Source organism: Akebia trifoliata, chromosome 10, assembly GCF_017979445.1.
Source record: "Akebia trifoliata isolate Shusen 1 chromosome 10, ASM1797944v1, whole genome shotgun sequence".
In the NCBI taxonomy this organism is placed as follows: domain Eukaryota; kingdom Viridiplantae; phylum Streptophyta; class Magnoliopsida; order Ranunculales; family Lardizabalaceae; genus Akebia; species Akebia trifoliata.
In genome coordinates this window covers 1,447,717-1,472,793 of record NC_141384.1, presented here as the reverse complement: position 1 = coordinate 1,472,793, position 25,077 = coordinate 1,447,717, and the positions used below count along the sequence as shown (strand labels likewise).

The window sequence follows — 25,077 nt, the reverse complement described above, 5'->3', positions numbered from 1 at the left end:
AAAATAGAGGTACCTAATCAGAGAATAGAAAGGTAAAATAACATTGGATTTGTACAATATCCGGTTAAATAAACCGACTTGAGTGAATATTTTCTAATTTCTTGGTGAATATCTGATTTAAATCCTACACCTCCAATTTTTTTCAAAGAAGTGAACTCTACAAAAGGGAAAATACATAATCATATCTAAGGTGGTAATATTATTTTAAATCTAAATTGTTCACACATATCACATAGAAAATCCCCTAAATAGAAATCTAGATACATCTAACGATCCTTTGGTGTTGAAAGGAATCTACAAATGCATTTATATAACCAAACACCATTTCACGCCATCTAGAGTTGAAGTAAAGAAGTGCAACATATCCCCATAACCCAATAAAATACGACACTACAAAACTTACGTAGAAACTCGTAAGATTGCTTGTGTCATTTTCTCTTGCATTTGAAGGTCTTGGAATTAGTGGCAGTGTTCCAGTAGCGGTGCAACTTTTTTGTAATGGAGGTCCACAAAGAAGGGAGTTGCCTTCATAGCATGTTTCATCGAAAGTCGCAAATTGATTCTTCATATCCGGTGTCTTACCAGATAAGTTGTTACGAGCTACCGTGAAGACCGCCAAAAATGTTAGTCTTGTCAACTGTGGAGGGATTGTCCCACTCAATCTGTTGGAAGAAAGATCTAGGCTTTCTACCTGCTCAAGGTTGGAAAATGTTTTTGGAATCGGCCCTGTCAAATAATTGTTTGATAGGTTTAACGTGTGAATCCCACTTAGATCACCGAGTTCTCACTATGTGAAAAAGGCTCATATTTGACGGTCTTAGCCCGTCAAATTTTGAGAAATTTGACGGATCCTCCCATCAAATATGCCCGTCAAGTATTCTCTTGTAGAATTTTTTTTTTGACGGCCCTGGACTATCAAATTATTGGAGAATGGACTTAAAAAAAATAAAAAAAAATCCATAGAGTATGACCGTCAAATTTAGAGGTTTAACAAACAATAACATGGTCCTCTAATTCACCAATCACAATGAACGAAATAATATATAAAAAAATTCAGAAAAAGAAAAATCATAAAACAAGCTCCAAACTAAACTAAATAACCCAAAATTAATATACATGTAAACCTTTTTATTAAGATCGAAAATTCTGTCGAAGCTACAATAACTGACAATAAAGCAGTATATGATATATATACAGCTATTTATGTCACACTCCTGATTTAATTTAGAACACAAAACACAAACAATTGAAGAAGCAATAATAGATTCTAAGAGATACCTAAGAGAAAGCCTAAGAAGTAACTTATAGACAAACTGTAAGAGAACCAACTCTCCTCAATACTATATGTGGCCCTGCAATCTTCTTGTTGATCAAACTGTGAGTGGTTGTTGCTTGCCATTCCCATCATAAGGTTCGGTGGATGCCTCGGATTTCCTCTTCAGAACAACGATCCATGTCGTAACTTCCAACACTAATGCAATCCCACCCAATACACACAATACCACAATATAAGCTGTGTTCCACATTTTAGCTGGATCCAACATGTCTAGACCTTTAAACACGTTGACGATACCAAGAACAAGGATGGAGTATTCAACAATATGGTGGTAAAAATTCCAGTAAATCCTGTACTTGTGCTCCTTCTTTGACCTTAGGAACAATGCGAAAATCTGCACAACACAAAGAATGATAAACTCATTATGATTGATTAAGAAAATGTGCCTAAAATAAGAAACAATGAACAAATTAGGAACAATTATAATTACCTGCAATGTTGCGAAACAAAAGAGAGTGATCCCAATATTCCGATGAGATTTGTATACCAAACCCTTCGAATTGGCCCCGAGCTGAAGACCAGTAGCCCATCCGGCAACTCCAATAACATAGGAAGAACTCTGACAAAAGATATGAAGATAAAACCAAGCTGGATCTGCTGACTTGAATGTCCTGAGATACCTAGCAAATATGGCTCCAATTGGAAACAAAATTCCCCAACTCACTGCATTCAGAATTCCATGAATCTGCCAAAAAAAAACAACACAAATTAGTTTTTTTTTTTTTAAGATCATATAACAAGGAAACCAATAAGTAACAAAAACCACAAATAAACAAACTTAAGCATAAAAAAACAACTTACATTCCTCTTTTTGAGATTTGAATTTCCTCTACTTTGGGTATTATTGCTCTGCCCACTCATTAAATCAAGTGTTCCTTTCGAACCCAAATTATCGTCTCCAAATCCATGGACATTAGGAATTCCATTAGTGATAGATGACCCCACCTGCCACATTTGATTCACCGTCGCCCCCGCCATGTTCTTCGGCAACACCACCGTAGCATACAGCCTCATCACACCATCTACGTACTCCGCTTCCATTTCGGGCATATCGAACGCTATCTTCGACCGTTCGATGTTCTTGTAAGAGGTCACATTGAAGGTTTTCACTGTCATGGATCCATCATCTTGTTTACAGGCAATCAGAGAATCATCACTCATAAACAATCAACTTAAAGGAAATTTTAAGCATTTCGACAAAACATTCACCAATCTTTCTCACACTACCTCTTCTCATGACAAGTAAAACAAACTCCTCAAAAGATGCGAACAGGCTTTCCCATGGAACTCTTCAGGTACAAGCACCTCACCTGATTTCCAAGCACACCCAGAATCATCGAATCAATTATTGATATTTTAGTATAAAGTGATTTCAACTTCTTCTCATGTTCAATAGAAGCTAGAAAAAAATTAACCAAAACCAGCGAATCTGAAATACAGAGGAAGGTAATAATACCACTAGATCCATTTCATAAGCAAGTGGCTCTAAAATAAAGTCTTCATTTTGGATGATACCATTGACCAACAAATTTCCATTGCGAACCTATAAAAGGAATCAAGTGCACAACTGAGCACAAAATAAAAAGAGTAAAACAAAAGGATCTTCTAGAGTAAAAGTGGTAGCTTATATTTGGAGGGGAAAGCTCACTTCAACACAATCTCCTGCCTTGGCTACAATTCTTTTGATCAACACATCAAAACCATTTTCCTGCACAAAATAACTGAATGATGTCATTTCGAAGGGCTTTATCACATATATCGCACGAATAAGGCTGCATAGTAAAGTTGCATATTTTACAAATCCGATGGTTTTTTGGAAAACTCTATCTATTCTAGTGTGGATGGCAGGCATTCCTATATTTCTTGGTTTCAATAGGACTCATTGCAAGTGTTGTTTCTATCTACCAAATATTATCTAAAAATAATCAAGTTAGCATGTGGAGGTGTGCGCTAAAGAGTGGACTTTAGTTGACTTAGCCTTTTTCAATATGGTATGGAGGTGACTAACTTTAATGGTTTAATTAAATATTGTATGACAGAGGTACTTATGCTATCATATGACTTTTTTGGTAAGGAGAGGATTCTTTGGAACTTTACTCCCACAGCCATTTGTTAGGGCCTATGTAAAGAAAGGAATGGATTAATCTTCCATGGAAAGGAGCAGTCCATGCAAGAAATCATCTTGTCCATGGTAGTTTTCTTTCTTCATCAATATTGGCTTGGCAGGGTAAGAGCCTGCCCTTTCCTCTCTTCCTTCCAGTCAGTGAGCGGGTGGGAAACATGACATAATTCATCTCTTGAATGGCAGTCTGGCATATAGGGCACTGATCTGTTGCTTGCTTTTAGGCGGAGGTCAGCCCAGGAGCTAATAGGTATCTTGAACTGTCACGCTTAGATTGGCTCCGCCAATTGGATACCTATTTTTGAGGGAAGCAGTGGCTAAGCTGCACTTTTCTATTGTGGGTTTTTTCTTCTATTGGTGTAAGCAGTTTTGAGAGTTCAGGGGTTCTTGTTTGAAGATTTCTTGTTTAGGTGGGATCTAGTGTGTAAAGGGTGACCAATCTTAAGTGTGTGTGGCTTTGTTTTTTGTTTTTTCTTGTTTTGTTGCTTTTGGGCCTTTGCTGCTTGTATCTTTCCTTGAGAACTTCTTTCTTGTCCTCTCTTCAATAAATTGTGTCGTTCTATGGGTAATGATACAATAGACCTGGATTCAATTCCCGACAACACATTATTGATCTCATAAAAATAGGCTAACCAATATAATTAAAGAAATTGCCATCCTTTTAATAAATAATCTCTATTAAATTTCTTAAGATCAGTGGCAAGTGGAGAATGTTTATTCACATCAAGTTCTAATTGTAATATTTTCTCCAAAATTCCTACTTGTGGGTTTTTCCGGGATTCGAGCAGAAACGATGGTATAAGTGACGAATAAAGTAGCAAAATTCTAACATTTTCAATTATAAAAATCCGAATAGAAACAAAGCTGAAACGAAAACAAATAAATAAAAAAGATTCAAAATTACCTTTTGCTAATATTCGGTCCCCAATATCAAGTGTTGGATACATGGAAAGTGACGGAATTGATTTTGGTTCCGCCATGAAAGACCGAGAGAGCATGTTAACAGTCCAATGCATACTTGGGATCATAAAAGAACTCTGGACCATTTGCTTGCCCTTTGCCAAACTTGCATTGTAGGAAACGCAGGAGTGCACTATCATCCTCCTAATTGTAACCTCACAAGATAAAGTAACATGAGAAACCTTATAAGCATTACAAGTTTATCAGTGATTAAGATATGCACATAGATAGACAGATCCTACATTCTGAAGTTGCAGCACACAACAGTTGTGTTAAAGGCTAACAAGGTCATCCATTCTTGTAAAAGGTAGCATATTGGAAAAAATAATCAAATATTATACAATATGAGAAGATATCATGATGTTCATTACATGGTAACGGCTAAGAACCCTACGATGGAAGCATTATTTTCTCAAATTCAAACTTCGAACCTCTGGGGCACTCTCTGATGCTTTGAGGCATAAATGCTTCCATCTCCCTGGATGCTCTTGCATCTAATGTTTTCCTTGTTTCATTCTTCAATTCAAACGTGTTTAAATATGCTGCTGACTCAATCAAAAAACATCATTTTTAGTCTTTGACTCGCTCTTTTAGAACATTCAATCTACATGTTCTATCTAATTGAGCTGTTATCGGGCTTGGTTGCAATGACCAAACCAACTAAATCAACTTTCCCTTAGTTTGTACTTCCTTTTTTTTTATTAATTATGGATTTAATGGTCCATATCTAAATTTTCTGTGTTTTACAAGGCAGAGAGATAAAAGTAATTTATAAGTATCTAGAAATTACTCTCTGTGCTTGTATTCAATTCATTTCCTATTTCATCAACAGAAAAATCATTCCTGTATGAAAAGTTTGGTTTCTCAGCCTTCATAATGAACTTTAACATAAATCAGCACATGACAACAAAACCCTATGGGATACCCAAAACAAATGTAGATCAAAAAATTCCATACAAGTATACCAGCAAAATGAAACAATTGTGCAGAGTATAACAATGGACGATTGACAAGTTATGAACCAGAACTGGTACAAAACGCTTCTGTAAACATGAATAGGTGTCGGTACTATGAAATATTCACTCCTCATAGAAGAATTCTGCAGAGACAAATGAAAATCCTCAGTGTAACAACTCCTTGATTTCCTGATCATGGTGATTCACAACACCCAAAAAAAAAAAAAACGAAATCCTGATAATGGACATGACAAAAAGGAAGAAGAATGAGAAGTGTCTGCACAGTGAGAAAAGTTAAGAAACATCTTTTTTTACCTTCTTGAGCACAAAATTCAGAAATGCTCGATGAACAGTAGGTTTTTCGGCAAAAATCTGAAAGAAAATTCCACTGTCACCAAAGGTGGTCTTATAAGACAAATATAATCACTTCTATGACTACTTGTATTGGAACCATCAACTCTATTAGCCAAATAAGTTCTTTTTGATCGATCCTTTTAGCCAAATAAGTATGCAACTGTATGAAGAGATTTTAGCTTAAGAACCAAGTTTAAACATTCTAGGAAATTGAAAGAGAGAGTACTTGCAGGATATAATTATCATTCCACTTAAGACTATAAATTCAAACTTATTACACTAGCAAAGCTTTTATTGTCTATAACTAATAAAAAAACCACCGGATTTGCAACCAAGCATGAGTTCAGACACACATAAGGAAAGGTTAACTCAAATGCATGCACCAACATACAGTCACACATTTCCATGTACTTCTCTCTCTTTTATTGTCTTGATGAATGATCTCCGGAGTCAAGTTAAATGTGACTTTGTTGCTCTGGCAATACACATAGAAGGAAATTCTTAGAGTTTCTATGGAAAGATACAACATATAAAAAAATGAATCTAACCATGAGGGAACCTATTATATGAGTCTCAATGTAACAATTTTATTTATTTTATTTATAAAAAAAAAGTCAAAATAGAGCAGTTTGAAAAAAGTAAAATGGGTAACAATAGAAAAATATTTTGGAAATGTTAGTTTGTAACTACAAGAAACTAATCCTTAGGTATTCAAAGAAGGTATCAACAGAAGAAACAATTGAAAAGGAGATAGTCTAGATAGAATAAAAAAGAATTACCAAATAAAGTATATAGTTTGAACAAGGCATATAACAGACAATACATTTAAATCAAGGCCTAGATATGAGTAGGTAACTGACCTTTCTTGTTGCCCAGAATTCAGCTTCTGTCAACACGCCGTTGATAACTACTCAATGATAAAGTCCAACCTCAATAACCAAAAGATGGGCAAACTACAATACCCATAGAAACATATGAGCGGTGCATGCACATTTATGCCAACAAAAACATAAATCATCAATATACATTTTGACAGGTTTTTTCGGTAAATATTTCCCCCAAGTATTTTATTTATACAATTCATTATACTGATAAAAAAGAAAAGGGCATATCCAAAGAAAAATACGTGACAAATGTAAGAAAGACATACAATGAAGCACATTTTGCAGCCATATAACAAAAACCTGAAGCAGGAATAAGTCTTTACTCATGTCTTGGTGATAAAGAGTCACATAATTGTAAATCTAAAAACAAGTCAAGTTGTATGTAACACCAAAAGGAAATGCACGAATCACATTTACTTATTATGGTTACCATATTAACTCACATGCACTGACTTTGATTTCCTTTCCTCTCTAGCTCATGCCTTCATCACACCTTCGTATGTACAAATTGAAGTTTTATGCCTAAACATCAAGCAATATATAGTGCAATATATCCTATTATCTTAGTAATCGAGTGTTGATACTAATCAGATATTTAGCTTACCAATATACTGAACACTACTGATATTTCAAGATTTGCCACCGAAGAATTAACTCATCAACGTTTTTCACCAAGTTTATAAAACAGCTATAGATTTATTGCAGCAATGAAGTAAAGAAGGATGCACAATGATGCCAAATGAAATTTGAATTACCCAAAATATGCATTTGTTTCCTAAGAGTTGAATTGAATAGGTATCAAGACATAAACTAAGAAAATAAGATGAAAAGTAAGGGAAGAGGGTTCCGTGCCCATCAATCAAGCAACAAAATGCATAAGCTTTCCAAGCTTCAAATGTAGCATATAGTCGAGGAGGAAAGGAAAAAAAGACTTGGCAGTGGATTCTGCCAAAGGAAACCGGTTCGACTCCCTCAGGAGATAAGTCAGTCAATGTAAGGTCAAATAAGAGATGAGTTCATATGCAGTGTGTCATGTAGAATGGAATGGATGAGCTAGGCAAAGTCTAGCCACATTTGAAAAATCTCACTCCAAACATGAGCTGTGAGATCAAGCATGAGTGGGTTGAAATGAAAAAGGCACATCAGCAGTTGAAATCGAGCTAAAACTAGTTAAATCACCATCAATGGCACATGCATGGGGGAGGCAGAACTTAAGTTCACCCTGTGTTACCACATCAATTTCTTGGATAAATAAAACAGTGCAAGTATTTAGCAACACAACTGATTACCAATGAAAGAAAACTAAAACATTTGAATTTAATGTGTCATACTCCCAATCTGACTAAAAGGGATGCTTTATCTTTCTCAATGCCTAAATTGAAACATAGATTTGATTTTTAGGATACAACTACGAACATAAAACATTAATAACAAGCTCTGTGACACTTGAGGGAACAAATGAACATTACCCATATAAATAGATGGCCATGAACACGGAAAGAAGAGCATAAGCATGAACACAAACATAGACTAGCCATATAAAACAAGAACCACTCTGAATATATGAAATAAGGGACTCGAATTACTTAAAAATTTTGAAACTATCAATATGTATAAAAAAAATTTTGTACATTATTTCATGTTGGTAAGCTGTGATTATATGGGAACCACGAGACAACTACAAAGTTTGCTATAGTAGCCAACTATATCCTATAATGTATAAATGCAATCAAGAAATTAAGGGGGCATGAATATTCAATTACTTTTTAAGAGATAGTAACTGATCTACATACTGCAGCCCATTTCTATTCTCTCCAAATGTGCTTAGTCTAAAACCTTCATAGTAGAAGAAGCTTCAATGGTTAGAACATATATTGGTTATCTAACTTCTAATAAATAATTGCATTGATCAAAAACTTTTTGTTGGAACTAATTAGAAGTGATGAGCATAGTAAGACTGGTGATACTAGTCAAGCTTTATAAATAATACAAAAAATGCAATCAAACCGTGGTCATGGGAAGAATGAAAACATAACTGCTATGGACCATAGTAGAGTTATGATGTATTTTTCAATGCAAATTTTATTAAATAAAGTTTGTTTACTTTCATAAAATTTATTAATTCAAAATTCAAAATTAACAAAAAAACATTAAAATCCAAAAAAAACTAAAATCCAAAATCTGTACTGTTTTAGATCGTGCAACAGCGATCTTCCCCAAGCTGTTCTCTGTCTCGCATGCTTCCTGCAACATAAAAAAAGTAAAGAAAATTCAGAGATTGAAGAGCTCGAATGAGCTCTAGAAACTTCTCAATATCACCGTAGAATATCTACTTGAATCCAAGGAGAAAGAAAAAAAATTGTGAGAAAAAATTCAGATCTAATCATATCAAAACATTCAGATCTATGAAATCATTTGGATCCTTAATCAAATTTTTATTTGTTCTTAGGTTTTATTTCGTACAAAATTAACACATTTGGAAAATAAAAAATCAAAATTAATATATTTTGCGAATAAAAAGCCCTAGATCTCATCTTCAACAATCAGAATAGCGTTATGGATCCATCAACCTAAGAGATAGAGAGAGAGAGAGAGAGACTCACCTTAAAAAATAACAATGAACAACTTTATGGCTTCTTATTCACTCGATCGTTCCCAATGTTGAGAGATGGAGAGCACTTCATGAGATCAGATAGAGAAAGATTGTGCGATGAGATCGATCCAGACATGAGATCGAGGGAGATAAGGAGAGAGATTGAGACATTCGAGAGAGAGAGAGCCAGAGAGCGAGTGACTGAGAGAGTTTCCAATGTTGAGAGATCGAAAGCACTTCAAGAGATCAGATTGAAAGAGATTGAGAGATGAGATCGATCCTGAGATAAGATAGAGGGAGACAGGGAGATCGATCTAGAGATGGCTTCTTATTCACTCGATCGTTTCCAATGTTGAGAGATCAGATGAAGAGAGATTGAGCGATAAGATCGAGGGAGACAGGGAGAGAGATCAAGACAATCGAGAGAGAAAGAGAGAGCCAGAGACTGACTGAGTGAGACAGAGTTTCATGTTAAGTGTGTTTTGTGAACAGGAAAATCGTGGTCCAATGGCCGCGGAATTTCGGTACAAAAATTCGTCGGGTCAGGTCTAACAATTTTTTTCTTCAAAATTTACGATTTTCACGTAGTGTCTGATGGGATATGACCTGTAAGTTTGTTCCCTGATAGGTCCAAACCAGACATCATGTAAACAAAGTAACCCTTGTAAAACTCAGACCTTCTTTTTGTCATAAACTCCACATTTTCTGGTTCTTTGACACCCATTCTCGCACTAATGATATTGGGTAAGGAATCATGAAGCATTCCATATATGGATGAGGATGGCAATTGGGTATGGAATGAGTATGGCAATTCAATCCAATAACTGCCCAACGGAATAAAATCATAGATTATACCCCATGCTTTACCAAATGATATATTTTTCAAGCAAGAAGGTATTGAACCAGACAGATTATTGTGAGAAAGATCCATAAGATTTAAGTAGAGTAGTTGACACAATTGATTTGGTATGGAACCTTGAAGTCGATTTCTTTTCAAGAGAAGAACTCTCATATCTGAAAAAACATTGATCCAATTCGGAATGTTGCCAGACAAATTGTTATCACTTATATCTAATGTCTCAAGAGAGGAACTTCGGGCTAAAGCTTTTGGTATTGGTCCACTAAAATCATTCTTTTGTAAATGTATGTGTTGCAGATTTGTTAAGTTGTGGCAAGAAGGCATGGTCCCATAAAGTTTGTTTTGAGAAAGATCAAGAAATTGAAGTATCTTGAGATTGCAAAATGTGTTTGGTATAGGACTTTCAAAATAATTTTTTGACATGACGAGATATCCTAACTTCGAAAGGTTTCCAATCCATTCAGGTAGCTCACCTGATAAATTATTTTTTGACAAGTCCAATGAATATAGGATTCTCATGTTACCAAGAGACCGAGGAATGCTACCATTCAAAGAATTTTTAGATATGTTTAGGAAAAATAAATTTGGTAGAATTGAACCGATTTTCGAGGGAAGTTCTCCATGGATTTGATTAACAGAGATGTCCAAAAACTCCATGTGAGTATTTTTGGAGTGAGATGGCAGATGAAAGGGACCAATGAAGGAGTTATTCCTGAGACTTAAGAATTCTAATCTTGTGTTATTCTCTAATATCCATGTTGGGAGCTTTCCCATCAAATTGTTATTGGACAGATCAACGTATCTCAAGTCGTGTTGCGTGGACAAAAAACTAAGAGTAACATTTGAGTGTTTCAAGATACCATTCTTTAATATGAGAACGTTTAATTGAAATCTAGGAATCCAAGGTGGATATTCAGTTTCTAACACAAGTTGACCATTTTCATTACTAAAATCGAAGAACTTAAGCTTAGAATTATTGGTAAATGTGCTCATTTTCAATAGGCCCTCAAATCGATTATAAGAAAGAGAAATGTACTCAAGTGATGTGAGACCATGAAACAAGAATGAAGGGATGTTTCCTTCCAATTGATTTTGAGAGAGATCTAATATACGAAGAGATTTCAAGTTGCCGAGGCATGCTGGAAGATTTCCTTCGAATCCATTTCTACTGAGATCTAACTCTTGAAGGTTCTTCAATTTGCACAAACCTAGGAAATGAAAGAAGTGAGATGCATGTGATGCTTATCTTATAAAATTGCTTTTAAAAGTGATGAAAATTTTATTAAAATGAGTAACTTTAAAGTAAGTATATTTTTCTTTCATGTCACATTACTGGTAAGAAAAGAAGAAGAAGAAGAAGAAGAAGAAGAATGTTAGAGGTGCTTAAGAGAATTTCAGATTAAAGTAAATACCAATTTTCTATAGGCAAGTGAGTAATAGAAGGATTAAAGATCTATTTTAGACAAAAAATATTTAGTAATAAAACTTGATAAATGGGAAGAAGAAGAGTGGGCAAAATAATTTAAATTGTTTACCTCGAATTGGTAGGGAGCCATTGAGTGCATTGTTTTCCAAAGATAAGGCTTTGAGAGAAGTCAGAGTCCCAATGGATGAAGGAATACTCCCATTGAAGTAGTTATAACTTAGATCCAAAACCTCCAATTTTATCAAAGGAGTGAACTCTACAAAAGGAAAGATTAAATAAAAATATGAACTAAAACTAAAACTAATAGCAGATTTTCTTTGAGATTCAGGACTAAACATGTTTACCTTCAATTGGAATTGGTCCTTCGAAGCCAATATGACTGAGATACAAAGCCTTAAGAGATGAAAGTTCACCCAAAGATGAAGGAATACTCCCATTGAAGTTGTTAGAACTTAGATCCAACACCTCCAATTTTATCAAAGAAGTGAACTCTACAAAAGTAAAGATTAAATAAAAATATGAACTAAAACTAAAACTAAAAGCAGATTTTCTTTGAGATTCAGGAGTAAACTACCTTCAATTGGAATTGGTCCTTCTAACTTATTATAACTGAGATTCAAAGCCTTAAGAGATGAAAGTTCACCCGAAGATAAAGGAATACTCCCATTGAAGTAGTTAAAACTTAGATCCAACACCTCCAATTTTATCAAAGAAGTGAACTCTACAAAAGTAAAGATTAAATAAAAATATGAACTAAAACTAAAAGCAGATTGTCTTTGAGATTCAGGACTAAACATGCTTACCTTCAATTGGAATTGGTCCTTCTAAGTCATTATAACTGAGATACAAAGCCTTAAGAGATGAAAGTTCACACAAAGATGAAGGAATACTCCCATTGAAGTTGTTATAACTTAAATCCAACACCTCCAATTTTATCAAAGAAGTGAACTCTACAAAAGTAAGGATTAAATAAAAATATGAACTAAAACTAAAACTAGAACTAGAATCAAGACTAAACATGCTTACCTTCAATTGGAATTGGTCCTTCTAATGAATCATGACTTAGATACAGAGACTTAAGAGAGGAAAGTTCACACAAAGATGTTAGACTTTTAAACGAGTTCCAACTCAAGTCCAAGTGTTGTAATTTGTTGAGTCTGGATAATTTATTGAAACCTGTGAGTACAATAACAGGAGAGAGAGAAGATATGAATTAGTCCCTTGTGTGTGTGTGTGTGAGAGAGAGAGAGAGAGAGAGAGAGAGGCCTACCTTCATTTTCAACCCAACCAGATATCGAATTACGAGATAAATCAAGTGTCCTGAGTTGCTCAAAGGGAAGAAACAAGGAGGGATTCAGATACCACGTTAACACATAATCCCTGTGCCTACTGGGAGTATTAAGAAGAGAGAGTTTGATGACTCGGCTACTAGTGTTGATGTTGTCACATAAAACTCCCTCCCACAGACAACAATTAGTCTCCATTTTAGGGTCCCAGGAAGAAAGAAAAGACCCTTTTGAATTTGAGTGATTGAAGGCAGATTTGATATGTAATAGAGCAATTCTCTCTTGTTCTAAGCATCCCAAACACCCTAAACCTTCAAACTTAACTAATAATATTACCCACAAAACCCACAAACTCAACATCATAGAAGAAAGCCTTATCCTACTCTCCATGATATATATATATATATATATATATATATATATATGGGAAATGTTCAGCACCCTAAGTTTTACCACACACTTTAACAAACGTTTTTTGTCCTACATGGATAAGAAGTTTTGGAATGGGCTGATTTTTGGTGAGGATGATCTCTATGATTAGAAGATCATCCTCCCCAAAAATCAGCCCATTCCGAAATGTTTAGCCCCATGTTTACACGTTGAAAAATCGTGGACCGTCCATTTTTTGTAAACCATTTTTGATAGGGTTAGAAGTTTTGGAATGAGCTGATTTTTGGTGAGGATGATCTCCTCACCATAGAGATCATCCTCACCAAAAATCAGCCCATTCCAAAACTTCTAACCCATGTAAGACAAAACACGTTTGTTAAAGTGTGTGGTAAAACTGAGGGTGCTGAACGGGACCCTATATATATATATATATATATATATATAGGGAAATGTTCAGCACCCTAAGTTTTACCACACACTTTAACAAACGTTTTTTGTCATACATGGGTTAGAAGTTTTGGAATGAGCTGATTTTTGGTGAGGATGATCTCTATAATTAGAAGATCATCCTTCCCAAAAATCAGCCCATTCCGAAATGTTTAGCCCCATATTTACACGTTGAAAAATTGTGGACCGTCCATTTTTTGTAAATCAATTTTGATGGGGTTAGAAGTTTTGGAATGAGCTAATTTTTGGTGAGGATGATCTCCTCACCATAGAGATCATCCTCACAAAAAATCAGCTCATTCCGAAACTTCTAACCTATGTAAGACAAAACGCGTTTGTTAAAGTGTGTGGTAAAACTTAGGGTGCCGAACGGGACCCATATATATATATATATATATATATATATATATATATATATATATGGGAAATGTTCAGCACCTTAAGTTTTACCACACACTTTAACAAACGTTTTTTGTCCTACATGGGTTAGAAGTTTTGGAATGAGCTGATTTTTGGTGAGGATGATCTCTATGATTAGAAGATCATCCTCCCCAAAAATCAGCCCATTCCGAAATGTTTTGCCCCATGTTTACACGTTGAAAAATCGTGGACCGTCCATTTTTTGTAAATCAATTTTGATGGGGTTAGAAGTTTTGGAATGAGCTGATTTTTGGTGAGGATGATCTCCTCACCAAAAATCAGCTCTGATAAGGTCCCAATTATTCAATTTTGGGACCACAATTGCACTAAGATTACCATTACATAAATGTTAGTTCCTTTAAATAATTGTAAAATTATTTTATTTATCAAAATTAATAAAGCTAATGATATATTAGTGTTAATTGTAGCGCACGTGGAAGCCAACAAATCGCGAAACAATTACGGTTACAATACACGAGCCGAAAGGAAGCATCCAGAAAAACCTCGAAGGATTTGGGCGCCACGTCACCGCGCCGCGGCTAGCCATGACCGCGCCGCGGTCATTTCGAGGAATTGGCCCTCGAGATTTTCACAGAAGCTTCTAGAAGCTTCGGTGGTTGTAACTGAATGGGTAGTTTGAAGCGAATCATCCGAAAAGTTAACCCGATTGCCCGAATACGAACATTATAAATTTGAGGGTTGATTTTAGAGAAGGGCCTCTCCTTGCTCTCTTCTTCTCCAATTTTTGATTGTTCCTCTCTTTAATTTGCTGTAATTTTCTATTGAGAGTTCTCTTGAGTGTAGTGAGAACATCAAGAGTGTTCAATTCTTTTTCTTTGTAAATTGTTGGGAGAGCTATAAAAGAAGAATTCGGATCGATCATCATCTTCATCTTCTTCACCTATTCTCTCTTTTCTCTTTTATTGTTTTTCTGCAATTACAATGCTTGCAATGATTGGCTAAATTCTCATTAGAGAAGTTAAGGAAGCCATAGCAAATTAATCCCTCTAGTGTAGATTTAAATTCTTGCTTGCTTACATGTTTTAATTCCGAAAATTCTATTATGATTAAGGTAATCCAACTTATAATTTTGATCCAACTTAGATAGCCATTACTTAGATAAGTTCAAGAATGGCTATGCTATGTGAATAATCAGAATATAAATTGGGCAATCTCCATCATATTAGGATTTTCATGAATAGCTTCTAATTTCTTTCAAAAATTTAATTGATCCATCTTCCGATCCATGAGCAATGACTTGCTCCATGGATTGAGTTAATTTCAGAATTTATCTACACTATGGATTACTTGCAAAGGTTTACTTGACCTCTCTAATCCCTCTCTCTTAGAATTTTAATCTTTATTTTCTGTTTAGATTGCAATTTAGTTTCTACTACAACTTTGCTTTGTTTTTAAAACTAATCTGTTTTTGTTTCTAAATTCTGTTTTGGCATTTTTATCCGAATGAATCCTTGAATTCTCATTGTCCCTGTGGAACGAATTCGACTTGCCCAAAGTCTTAGTTCACATCTTTATCTCTGCATTTCTATTGCAAGCTTTACAATCGATCAAAATGGCGCCGCTGCCGGGGACAGCGAGTTGATTCATTCTTCAATTCGGAAAGTATCCGAAACAGTTTCGAAACAGAACCGAATGTGTTTTGCTTGAAACAGAAGCCAAACGAATAGAAAAAAAATTGAAAAAAATTTCATTACAATCCTCAGGATATCAGAAACCATTTCCAATTTGAAAAATCGATTTTCATCAAAATTTTACCGCGCCGCGGTTACCCCTTGGTGCGCCGCGGTGACGTGGCAACATTTTCTGCTGATTTTTGTTAGACAAGTTTATGACATCATGGACATTGTAATGGTCATATTTTTTTTTCTTAGTATTCTGATTTGAATAATTTTGTTCTATTCAGGTGAAGGACTCGATGGAAGTCAACGGAAATTGACGAAAGGCGACACGTGGAATTTTTATCCACTAAATTGGTTCTATCACCAAGAAGATCAGCAATTTTTAATTCTCTGCATTTTTATTTTTCTTAGAAAACAATTTGTATTAGGAACTTGAACTTGTATTAATTTTTAATTTCATCCGAGAGGGCTCGGATTGTAATAGATTTAGGGACGGACGATAGTGGGACGAAACTATCTCAGCCCCTCGGGTTCGTACACCAAATTTGGTGTTGGTGGCCCGAGTCGACTCAACTCGATCATCCCCCGTCTAGAACGGGAGGTAAATTTCGAAACACTCACGCATCACTCGCTAGTGAGTTTCTGTATTGCTTTTGAGTGACTAATCTGTACACATTGGATTGCACATAGTAACAAGGGCACCCTTACGAGGATGGCACCATAAGATAAGAATCGGAGTTCATTACCGATATCTTGCCCTTCTAGGAAAATCAAATTCACAGCAAATTAATTAATTAAAATTTGATTAGACTGGACTCTAGGTTCCATCGAGCTCATTAAGCAAAGCTAATCAAAAGTTGCACCAATTGCACTTCTTGATCGTGAACAGTGCCTAGCGCAATCTTGCCCTGTAGTTCTACGTGAATTCAGGGGATAGACTACGTCTATTCAAGACGAGAGGTGATCTAAGAGTGCCCTTGCTCAGCATTGTGCGCCACCTCTCCTCTGGAGATTAAACTGGCTGTTCCGATTTCAGAGATTTGGGTTGGAGGCTTTGATTAATCCTTTGAACCAGTTAGGAGCTGTCTAGTAATAGGCACCCAGTTCTCACGTGTGAATTTCTCCCTCCTATTGTGTGCAATTTGGTAGTGTATGTTAGGTAGGAGATCGCAGAAAAATCCAATTGTATTTGATCCGGAGATCACAAGGTCTCACCCTCTACCTAAGGTTAGACGAGAAAGCAACACCGTTCTCACTCCACCAATCCCAGAAATGGATCCACATCCACTTCCACCTCATCACATCCATGAGGATCAACGAACACTCAATGAGTTGTTCGCACCTATTACTGCCAACCCTCCATCATGTATAATTTTACCTGCCGCTAACGTGGCACAATTTGAAATTCGGGCAGCCACCATCAATATGCTGCCCAAATTCCACGGTTACGAGAGTGAACAACCGTACAATCACCTCAATAAATTCTTGACCTTATGCCAGACATTCAAAAATGGTCACCTCGACGATGAGAATGTCAAGCTTAGGTTATTCCCGCTCTCTCTCGAAGACCATGCTGCGGCTTGGTTAAACTCTTTGTCCTCCAACTCTATCACTACATGGGATGAGTTGTCGAGAAAATTCATGGCCAAATTCTTCCCTATGGCGAAGACGGAACAATTCAAAAATGCCATTCGGAACTTCAAGGGAAGACCGGATGAAGAATTCTCCCAGACTTGGGAAAGGTTCAATGACCTTCTTGTTAAGTGTCCACATCATGGGATAGACAAAGCCCAATTAGTTAATTTCTTTTACCGAGGTCTCCCAACAGCCCAGCGTATTCTTCTCGAGTCTATGCATCAGGGTAAATTCATGAATCAAACTCCTAATCAAGCTTATGAATTCTTAGTCGAATTGGCTGAGAATGCTCGAAATTGGAGCACAAACATAGGAGATTTCGATAGAGGAGATTTAGGAGCCAAGAAGCCGGGCATGTATGAGGTTAAGTCTGACCCTGAACTTAAGAGTGTCATGAATAGCCTTGTGAGTAGCCTACAAAGTCTCAACAAAAAGTTTGACGCCTTCAGTGTCAAAACCAACTTTCAAGAAGCCACTCCAATTCTACAAGTCGCCACAGAGACATTTTCATCATGTCAGCTGTGTGAGAATTTCAATCATTCTACAGAGAATTGTCCCACCTTGACTCTCTCGCAGTCAGAGCAAGCCAATGCTGTTGGAAATTACAGCACGTATAGGAAACCCACTCCTAACTCCTATAGTCAGACGTACCATCCCGATAATAGGTTTCACCCCAATTTCTCCTATCGACAAAGTGAACCTATCCAATCAGGAGGTCCTCCAGGGTTTCAGAAAAATTTCAATCGTCAAACTCATGCCAGTGCGAACCTATCTTTGGTTCCGCAGCCATCCTATTCTTCACCTCAAAATTCTGATCAACGGGCGATCGTTGTCGACCCTATGACCAATTACTCTCCTCCGGTTGCTCAACCAAACTCAGCATTAGAATCAATGATGGCTGAGATATTAAAGCAACAACAGCAACTTATACATCAACAAATCCAAACTACCCAGAACCAGTCTCAGACCAACCAGGTCACTGCGCAAGCAATCAAAAATTTAGAGGTTCAGATGGGTCAGTTAGCTTCATCCATAGGAGAGAAAAACAAAGGCCAGTTTCCCAGTCAAACTGTGCCTAATCCAGCAGGAACTGTTCCAAGAGGACAGTATGAAATCAATAGTCAGGCAGGTCCCTCTAATTCTGTCCAAGCCGTCCACACCTTACGATCTGGCAAATTGGTGGACAATAAAGTTGAAATGCCTGAGGAGGTTCTATCCAAAGAAACAACCTCTAGTGCACCTTCCACAGAAAAAGAAACCAGTCTAAGGAGACACCTCCTCCTCTCGAAAGTCGAGTGATCATTCCCAAAGCTCCATTCCCTCATAGACTTCTAGACAACAAAAAGGGAAAACAATTGGAAGGAATTCTAGAAGTGTTCAAAAACGTTCAAATCAATATTCCCTTCCTTGACGCAATTCGTCAAATTCCCTCATATGCCAAGTTTCTCAAAGATCTCACCACAGTGAAGCGAAAAACTCCTGTGCCAAGAGAGGCTATGATGACAGCCCAGTCTTCCTGTCTGATTCAGCAGACAATTGTTCCTAAATTCAAGGACCCAGGCTGTCCTACAATTTCTGTGCACATTGGAGAAACGATGATTGAGAAATGTCTATTAGATCTTGGGGCTAGTGTGAATCTTCTTCCTTTCTCAGTCTACCAGCAATTAGGTTTAGGTGAACTTAAACCTACGGATATCACTCTGAGTCTAGCAGATAGATCGGTGAAGATTCCCAAGGGAATAGTGGAGGATGTGATTATCAAGGTGAAGGATTTCTACTTTCCTGCCGACTTCGTAGTTCTTGACACTGAACCTGTCATTAACCCAAATTCTCATGTGCCAGTCATCTTAGGAAGACCTTTCTTAGCCACTTCCGATGCAGTCATCAAGTGTCGCAATGGTATCATGACCCTATCATTTGGGGACATGAAGGTCAAAATGAACGTCTTCCAAAATAAGTTTCAATCTACTGACATGGATGATTTGGAAGAAGTCAACATGATCGACACTCTGGTCAGTAGTACGTTCAAAGAAGAGGAGAACAAGGATCCGTTAGAAGAGTATTTTGGCCAATTCGGCCTTGAGTTCGATACTGAGAAATCCATCAGGGAGGTGAACTCTCTTCTTGAATCTGTCCCTATGATGGATTGGCAGCCAAAAATTCAGAGTCTGTCCTCTCTCTCGTCATCCCCAATAGTGGAAGAAATTCCAAAGCTTGAGTTAAAGCAATTGCCTGATACGCTGAAATACGCATTTTTGGGTAATGCTGAAACTTTTCCTGTCATTATCTCCCCTACTCTAGAAAAATCACAAGAAAATCGGTTACTTGACGTTCTGCGCGAAAATCGAGAAGCTATTGGGTGGACCATAGCTGATATCAAAGGCATCAGTCCTTCTGTGGTCATGCATCAAATTCATCTTGAGGAAAATTTCAAACCATCGAGAGAACCACAGAGGCGACTCAATCCGGTGTTACAAGAGGTCGTCCGAAAAGAAGTCATCAAACTTTTAGATGCGGGTATTATATACCCCATCTCGGATAGTAAATGGGTTAGTCCAGTTCAGGTTGTCCCTAAAAAGTCGGGTGTCACAGTTGTGACAAATCAGGATAATGAACTCATACCTACTCGAGTCCAAACCGGATGGAGAGTGTGTATAGACTACCGAAAACTGAATACGATGACACGTAAGGATCACTTCCCTCTTCCATTCATCGATCAGATGCTTGAACGTTTAGCCGGTCATGCTTATTACTGTTTTCTTGACGGATATTCGGGATACAACCAGATCCCAATTGCTCCTGAAGACCAAGAAAAGACAACGTTTACCTGTCCATTTGGGACCTTCGCCTATCGACGTATGCCCTTTGGGCTATGTAATGCTCCTGCCACCTTTCAAAGGTGCATGTTGAGTATATTTTCTGATATGGTCGAAGACTTTCTTGAAGTCTTCATGGACGATTTTTCTGTATTTGGGTCGAGTTTTGATGACTGTTTGGATCATTTGAAGTTAGTTTTGAAAAGATGTCGAGAGAAGGACCTCGTGCTAAATTGGGAGAAGTGTCACTTCATGGTCACTTCTGGGATAGTTCTAGGACACATTATTTCCCACAAGGGAATTGAGGTAGATAAAGGCAAAGTCAATCTTATCACAAATCTACCTCCACCTAGAACTGTGAAAAAAGTTCGTTCGTTCCTAGGGCACGCAGGGTTTTACAGAAGATTCATCAAAGACTTCGAAAAAATTTCAAAACCCCTGTGTGATTTGTTAGCCAAAGACATTTCTTTCGAGTTTTCTACCACTTGCTTATCCGCCTTTGAGAAACTAAAAACTGAGTTGACCTCAGCACCTATTATCCAACCACCCAATTGGGATCTCCCATTTGAGGTGATGTGTGATGCATCCGATTACGCTATAGGTGCTGTATTGGGGCAACGAGTTGACAAACTCCCCCATGTCATCCAGTATGCCAGCAAGACGCTTAATGATGCCCAGCTCAATTATTCCACCACGGAAAAGGAACTACTAGCAGTAGTTTTTGCCTTAGATAAATTCGTTCCTATCTTATAGGGTCCAAAGTAGTCATTTTCACTGACCACGCAGCGCTGAAATACCTTCTTGCCAAGAAGGATGCGAAGGCGAGGTTGATACGATGGATCCTTCTTCTTCAAGAGTTTGATCTCGAAATTCGAGACAAAAAGGGATGCGAAAATGTGGTTGCAGACCACCTATCTAGGCTAGTAGTTGAAACTCTCTCTGACTCTCTTCCGATTTCTGAAAATTTTCCTGACGAGCAAATCATGGCAATTTCTAATTCTGACACACCTTGGTATGCTGACATTGTCAACTACCTGGTGACAGGTCAAACTCCCACCTCTTGGAGTAAACAAAATCGCCTGCGCTTCCTCGCCCAAGCCAAATGGTTCTTCTGGGATGATCCATATTTATTTAAATACTGCCCAGACCAGATAATTCGTCGGTGTGTTGATGAGAGAGAACAAAGTGGTATTCTCGAGTTCTGCCACAATCACGCTTGTGGTGGGCATTTTGGAGGAAAGAAAACAGCAGCTAAAATCTTACAGTGTGGTTTTTATTGGCCCACAATCTTTCGTGACGCTCATCTCTTTGCTAAATCTTGTGATAGATGTCAACGTCTAGGAAAAATCAGTCGAAGAAATGAGATGCCCCAACAACCAATTTTGATCATCGAAATCTTCGATGTTTGGGGCATTGACTTCATGGGTCCCTTCCCCATTTCACACGGATTCCAATACATTTTAGTCGCAGTCGACTACGTGTCAAAATGGGTTGAAGCCACAGCTTGTCGAACGAATGATCATAAGGTTGTTGTTCAATTTTTAAAAAATACTGTGTTTGCCCGATTTGGTACCCCTCGTGCTATTATTAGTGATGGAGGGAAACATTTCTGTAACCGAGTTTTCGAAAGTTTAATGCGCAAATATTCAATCACTCATAAGGTAGCTACTCCGTATCACCCACAAACCAGTGGGCAGGTCGAAATTTCTAATCGTGAGATCAAAACCATTCTTGAAAAAACCGTCAATCCGACTCGTAAAGATTGGTCCTTACGATTATCAGATGCCTTGTGGGCCTACAGAACAGCGTTCAAAACTCCAATAGGAATGTCTCCTTATCGGTTAATCTTTGGTAGAGCTTGTCATTTGCCAGTCGAACTTGAGCATCGAGCTTATTGGGCGATCAAACATTTAAATTTTGATCTAGCGAACGCCGGCGAGCTTAGAAAACTCCAACTCACTGAGTTGGAAGAATTAAGGAATGATGCTTATGATAGCGCAAAACTTTACAAAGATCGAACGAAAAGCTGGCATGATAAGCACATTCAGAGAAAATCTTTCCACGTAGGCCAGAGAGTGCTCCTGTATAACTCTCGCCTTCATTTATTTCCAGGGAAATTAAAGTCCCGTTGGACTGGACCATTTTTGATCCACAATATTCACCCTCATGGAAACATCGAGGTACTCAACCCAGCCAATGGAAATATTTTCCAAGTCAATGGCCAAAGGCTGAAGCCATTTCAGACTCTTCCTCATTCATCAGAAAAAGATTCATTTTTGAGCAATCCTGTGTACCAGGATTAGCTCCAGTTCCATGTCTGGCTGAAGACATTAAACTTAGCGCTATTTCGGGAGGCAACCCTTGATTTTTGTGCATATTCTGTCAATTTTTTCCACATTTACTCATCTTCTCAAATAAAAAAAAAAAAAAAAAATTCGGACCACTTATTTTGGCATACTTTCTATTGCTTGAACTTTATGTGGCGTGCTTCGCTTCTACATCTTATGCGGAACACTTCTTTTGGTTGTACCCACAACTTCTGCGATGTAATGAAATCCGTTTTCAGGTGTATTCTAAACCTCTACTCTTTAATCATTGAGGACAATGCTACATTTAGGTTTGGGGGTGTGGGATAACACATTTCAATTTTTCAATTTCTGTACATTGTTTTCGGTACATTTTTCAAAAATACCTTCATCAAAATGTTTATATGTACTGTCATCATATGAATTTTTAAAGCAGGCTCATGTCCAATTTGTTTATAAATTCTTATTCCTCAAAAACAAGATATTTTGAAAAATAAAATTCACGTCACTTCTGATTGTAGTGAAAAAGTTATTTTGGATTAAGAGTTGTCTTCTTCACTGTCTAGAATGAGAGGGAAAGCTTGAAAAATAATGAACTTTGACCTCCTTGTCCTTTGGTTGGCTGAATAGAAGAAAAACAGAACTGTAGTTGATATTTTTGGAGACAGCAACCATAGGATTAGACTGGGTACCTTGAAAAGGGCTACCTGCTTTTTGAAAAAAGAATATCAGAAAAATGATAAAGCGTGAAAAAGATTGAAAAGAAAAGCAGAAAGATGTGAAGGTTAGAACTGAAAAAGTGCAAATTGTAAAAAGAGTCCAATGGGACCAAAATAGTTCAGTAGGGTGAAAGCCGTCAATGGTAAAAACGTGAGTACACTGGAATATCACAGATAAATCCCCTTAGAGGTATTAAAGTGAACATCCATACTTCTCACAATCCCAGACAGGAGGCTTAGTTTCGAGTTAGAATTTAGGCAGACCCATACATTTTAGTAGTTAAGAAGGGAAACCTTGTTCCGAAAAATTTATGTTACAATCAGAAAAATTTGTGCACACACTCAAGATATTTCTGAAAATGAGGAATAAAAAGAATTTTTACTCAAATAGACCTTTGACTGGATTCTGAAAATTGGTGTGATGGCATTATATACAATAATTTTGAAGTTGTTATCTTTTAAAATGTTAGAATTTTGTGGGTATATTCACTGCAAACCCTCACGAGTCAAACTCGTCCACTAGGGGTAACCTAGGGGTTTAAGGGCTTACTGCATAAGCTAAATGCAGTCGGGAACCTCACGAAAGAGGAGTTGTTTAGATTTAAGTTTTGCTCGGGACTAGCAAATTTGAGGTTTGGGGGTGTGATAAGGTCCCAATTATTCAATTTTGGGACCACAATTGCACTAAGATTACCATTACATAAATGTTAGTTCCTTTAAATAATTGTAAAATTATTTTATTTATCAAAATTAATAAAGCTAATGATATATTAGTGTTAATTGTAGCGCACGTGGAAGCCAACAAATCGCGAAACAATTACGGTTACAATACACGAGCCGAAAGGAAGCATCCAGAAAAACCTCGAAGGATTTGGGCGCCACGTCACCGCGCCGCGGCTAGCCATGACCGCGCCGCGGTCATTTCGAGGAATTGGCCCTCGAGATTTTCACAGAAGCTTCTAGAAGCTTCGGTGGTTGTAACTGAATGGGTAGTTTGAAGCGAATCATCCGAAAAGTTAACCCGATTGCCCGAATACGAACATTATAAATTTGAGGGTTTATTTTTATTTTTATTTTTATAAGTTTTAATTTGTGGGCACATCCCAACTAAGAACATAAGAATCCTTATTGATTTAGAGAAATTGTATTGGCATCCCAACTTTTACTTATGACACACCAATCATTTTAAAAATATTTTGATGCGCTACAAGTAAAAAATTGGTGTGTTAATAACAACTCATTGTTTGTTAAAAACTTTATTTATTATTTAAAAAAATGTTAATTTTTTATTGTCATTTGTTTAAAATTTGAATTATGATTTGAAAATTGATGAATTTTTTTTTCTTTAAATTCGGTTTAAACCTGTTAAAATTGGTTCATGATTAAGGTTTTTTAAATTGATTAGAGGTCTCTAATTGTGTTTCAGGTGCTATGGTTATTTTTGTCACTTTGTTAAATTATTAGAATTTTCATGAAAATTTATGTTTAGTTATTGAATGATGATTTCTTGAATTGTGTTTCCTTGAAATTAATATTAGGTGCCTACCTATATAATTAGATTGATATTAATTCATATGTTATTTTACTTTATAGAAACATGGAGGGTCTTTTGTGTAGGCAGATGAAGTTGACATTATCAATGATACTGTTATTTAAGATAAAATAACATAGATAAATAAGAAGAATGAAAAATATATCTTGTATGTATTTATTAAATGTATATTTTTCATGTTTTTATTTATTATATTAGCTATGGTTATTATATTTAAATGATGTCAGAATATAAATGAAATACTATGTAGATGTGTTATGTATATATGATGTAATGTGGATGGTGGATTGTGTATTATGTAAGTATTTTATTTATTATAAAATTTTCATATCTATTTTTAAGAGGAGATGCTGTCGAAATTTCTATAGAATTATAA

At 36.7% G+C, this 25,077-nt stretch overlaps 2 protein-coding genes across 11 annotated transcripts in view; both read right to left on the bottom strand.

The window, feature by feature from the left end:
- The window catches only part of LOC147392635 (uncharacterized), an 87,360-nt gene extending 74,168 nt beyond the window's left edge, over positions 1-13,192 (bottom strand). For 3 of the 4 annotated variants that reach the window (XM_086455568.1, XM_086455562.1, XM_086455567.1), the window contains exons 1-6: positions 12,761-13,192; positions 12,517-12,666; positions 12,294-12,440; positions 12,065-12,211; positions 11,835-11,981; positions 11,600-11,746 (exon numbers count right to left, since the gene is read on the bottom strand). In XM_086455568.1, coding sequence (XP_086311694.1) covers positions 11,600-11,746; positions 11,835-11,981; positions 12,065-12,211; positions 12,294-12,440; positions 12,517-12,666; positions 12,761-13,166 — 1,144 coding nt within the window. In that variant the 5' untranslated portion in view covers positions 13,167-13,192. Of the gene's footprint in view, positions 1-22; positions 781-9,793; positions 11,273-11,599; positions 11,747-11,834; positions 11,982-12,064; positions 12,212-12,293; positions 12,441-12,516; positions 12,667-12,760 lie in introns of those variants that run through there. The other variant, XM_086455563.1, reaches the window with a different exon arrangement.
- LOC147392636 (cytochrome b561 and DOMON domain-containing protein At4g12980-like) lies at positions 1,098-9,763 on the bottom strand. 7 transcript variants are annotated; one of them, XM_086455593.1, is made up of 11 exons: positions 9,216-9,763; positions 8,800-8,856; positions 8,376-8,448; positions 6,589-6,681; positions 4,363-4,562; positions 2,985-3,044; positions 2,793-2,879; positions 2,564-2,646; positions 2,138-2,463; positions 1,767-2,021; positions 1,098-1,670 (listed from the first exon to the last, which is right to left on the bottom strand). In XM_086455593.1, the coding sequence occupies exons 8-11, from the start codon at positions 2,571-2,573 to the stop codon at positions 1,371-1,373; spliced, it is 891 nt and encodes a 296-aa protein (XP_086311719.1). In that variant the 5' UTR covers positions 2,574-2,646; positions 2,793-2,879; positions 2,985-3,044; positions 4,363-4,562; positions 6,589-6,681; positions 8,376-8,448; positions 8,800-8,856; positions 9,216-9,763; the 3' UTR covers positions 1,098-1,370. The 7 variants fall into 7 exon arrangements, with proteins under 7 accessions (XP_086311719.1, XP_086311715.1, XP_086311716.1 ...); XM_086455589.1 differs by lacking the exon at positions 8,376-8,448 and adding an exon at positions 5,690-5,746 and having other exon boundaries at positions 4,363-5,517; XM_086455590.1 differs by lacking the exon at positions 8,376-8,448 and adding an exon at positions 5,690-5,746.
- Positions 13,193-25,077: the final 11,885 nt, after the last annotated feature.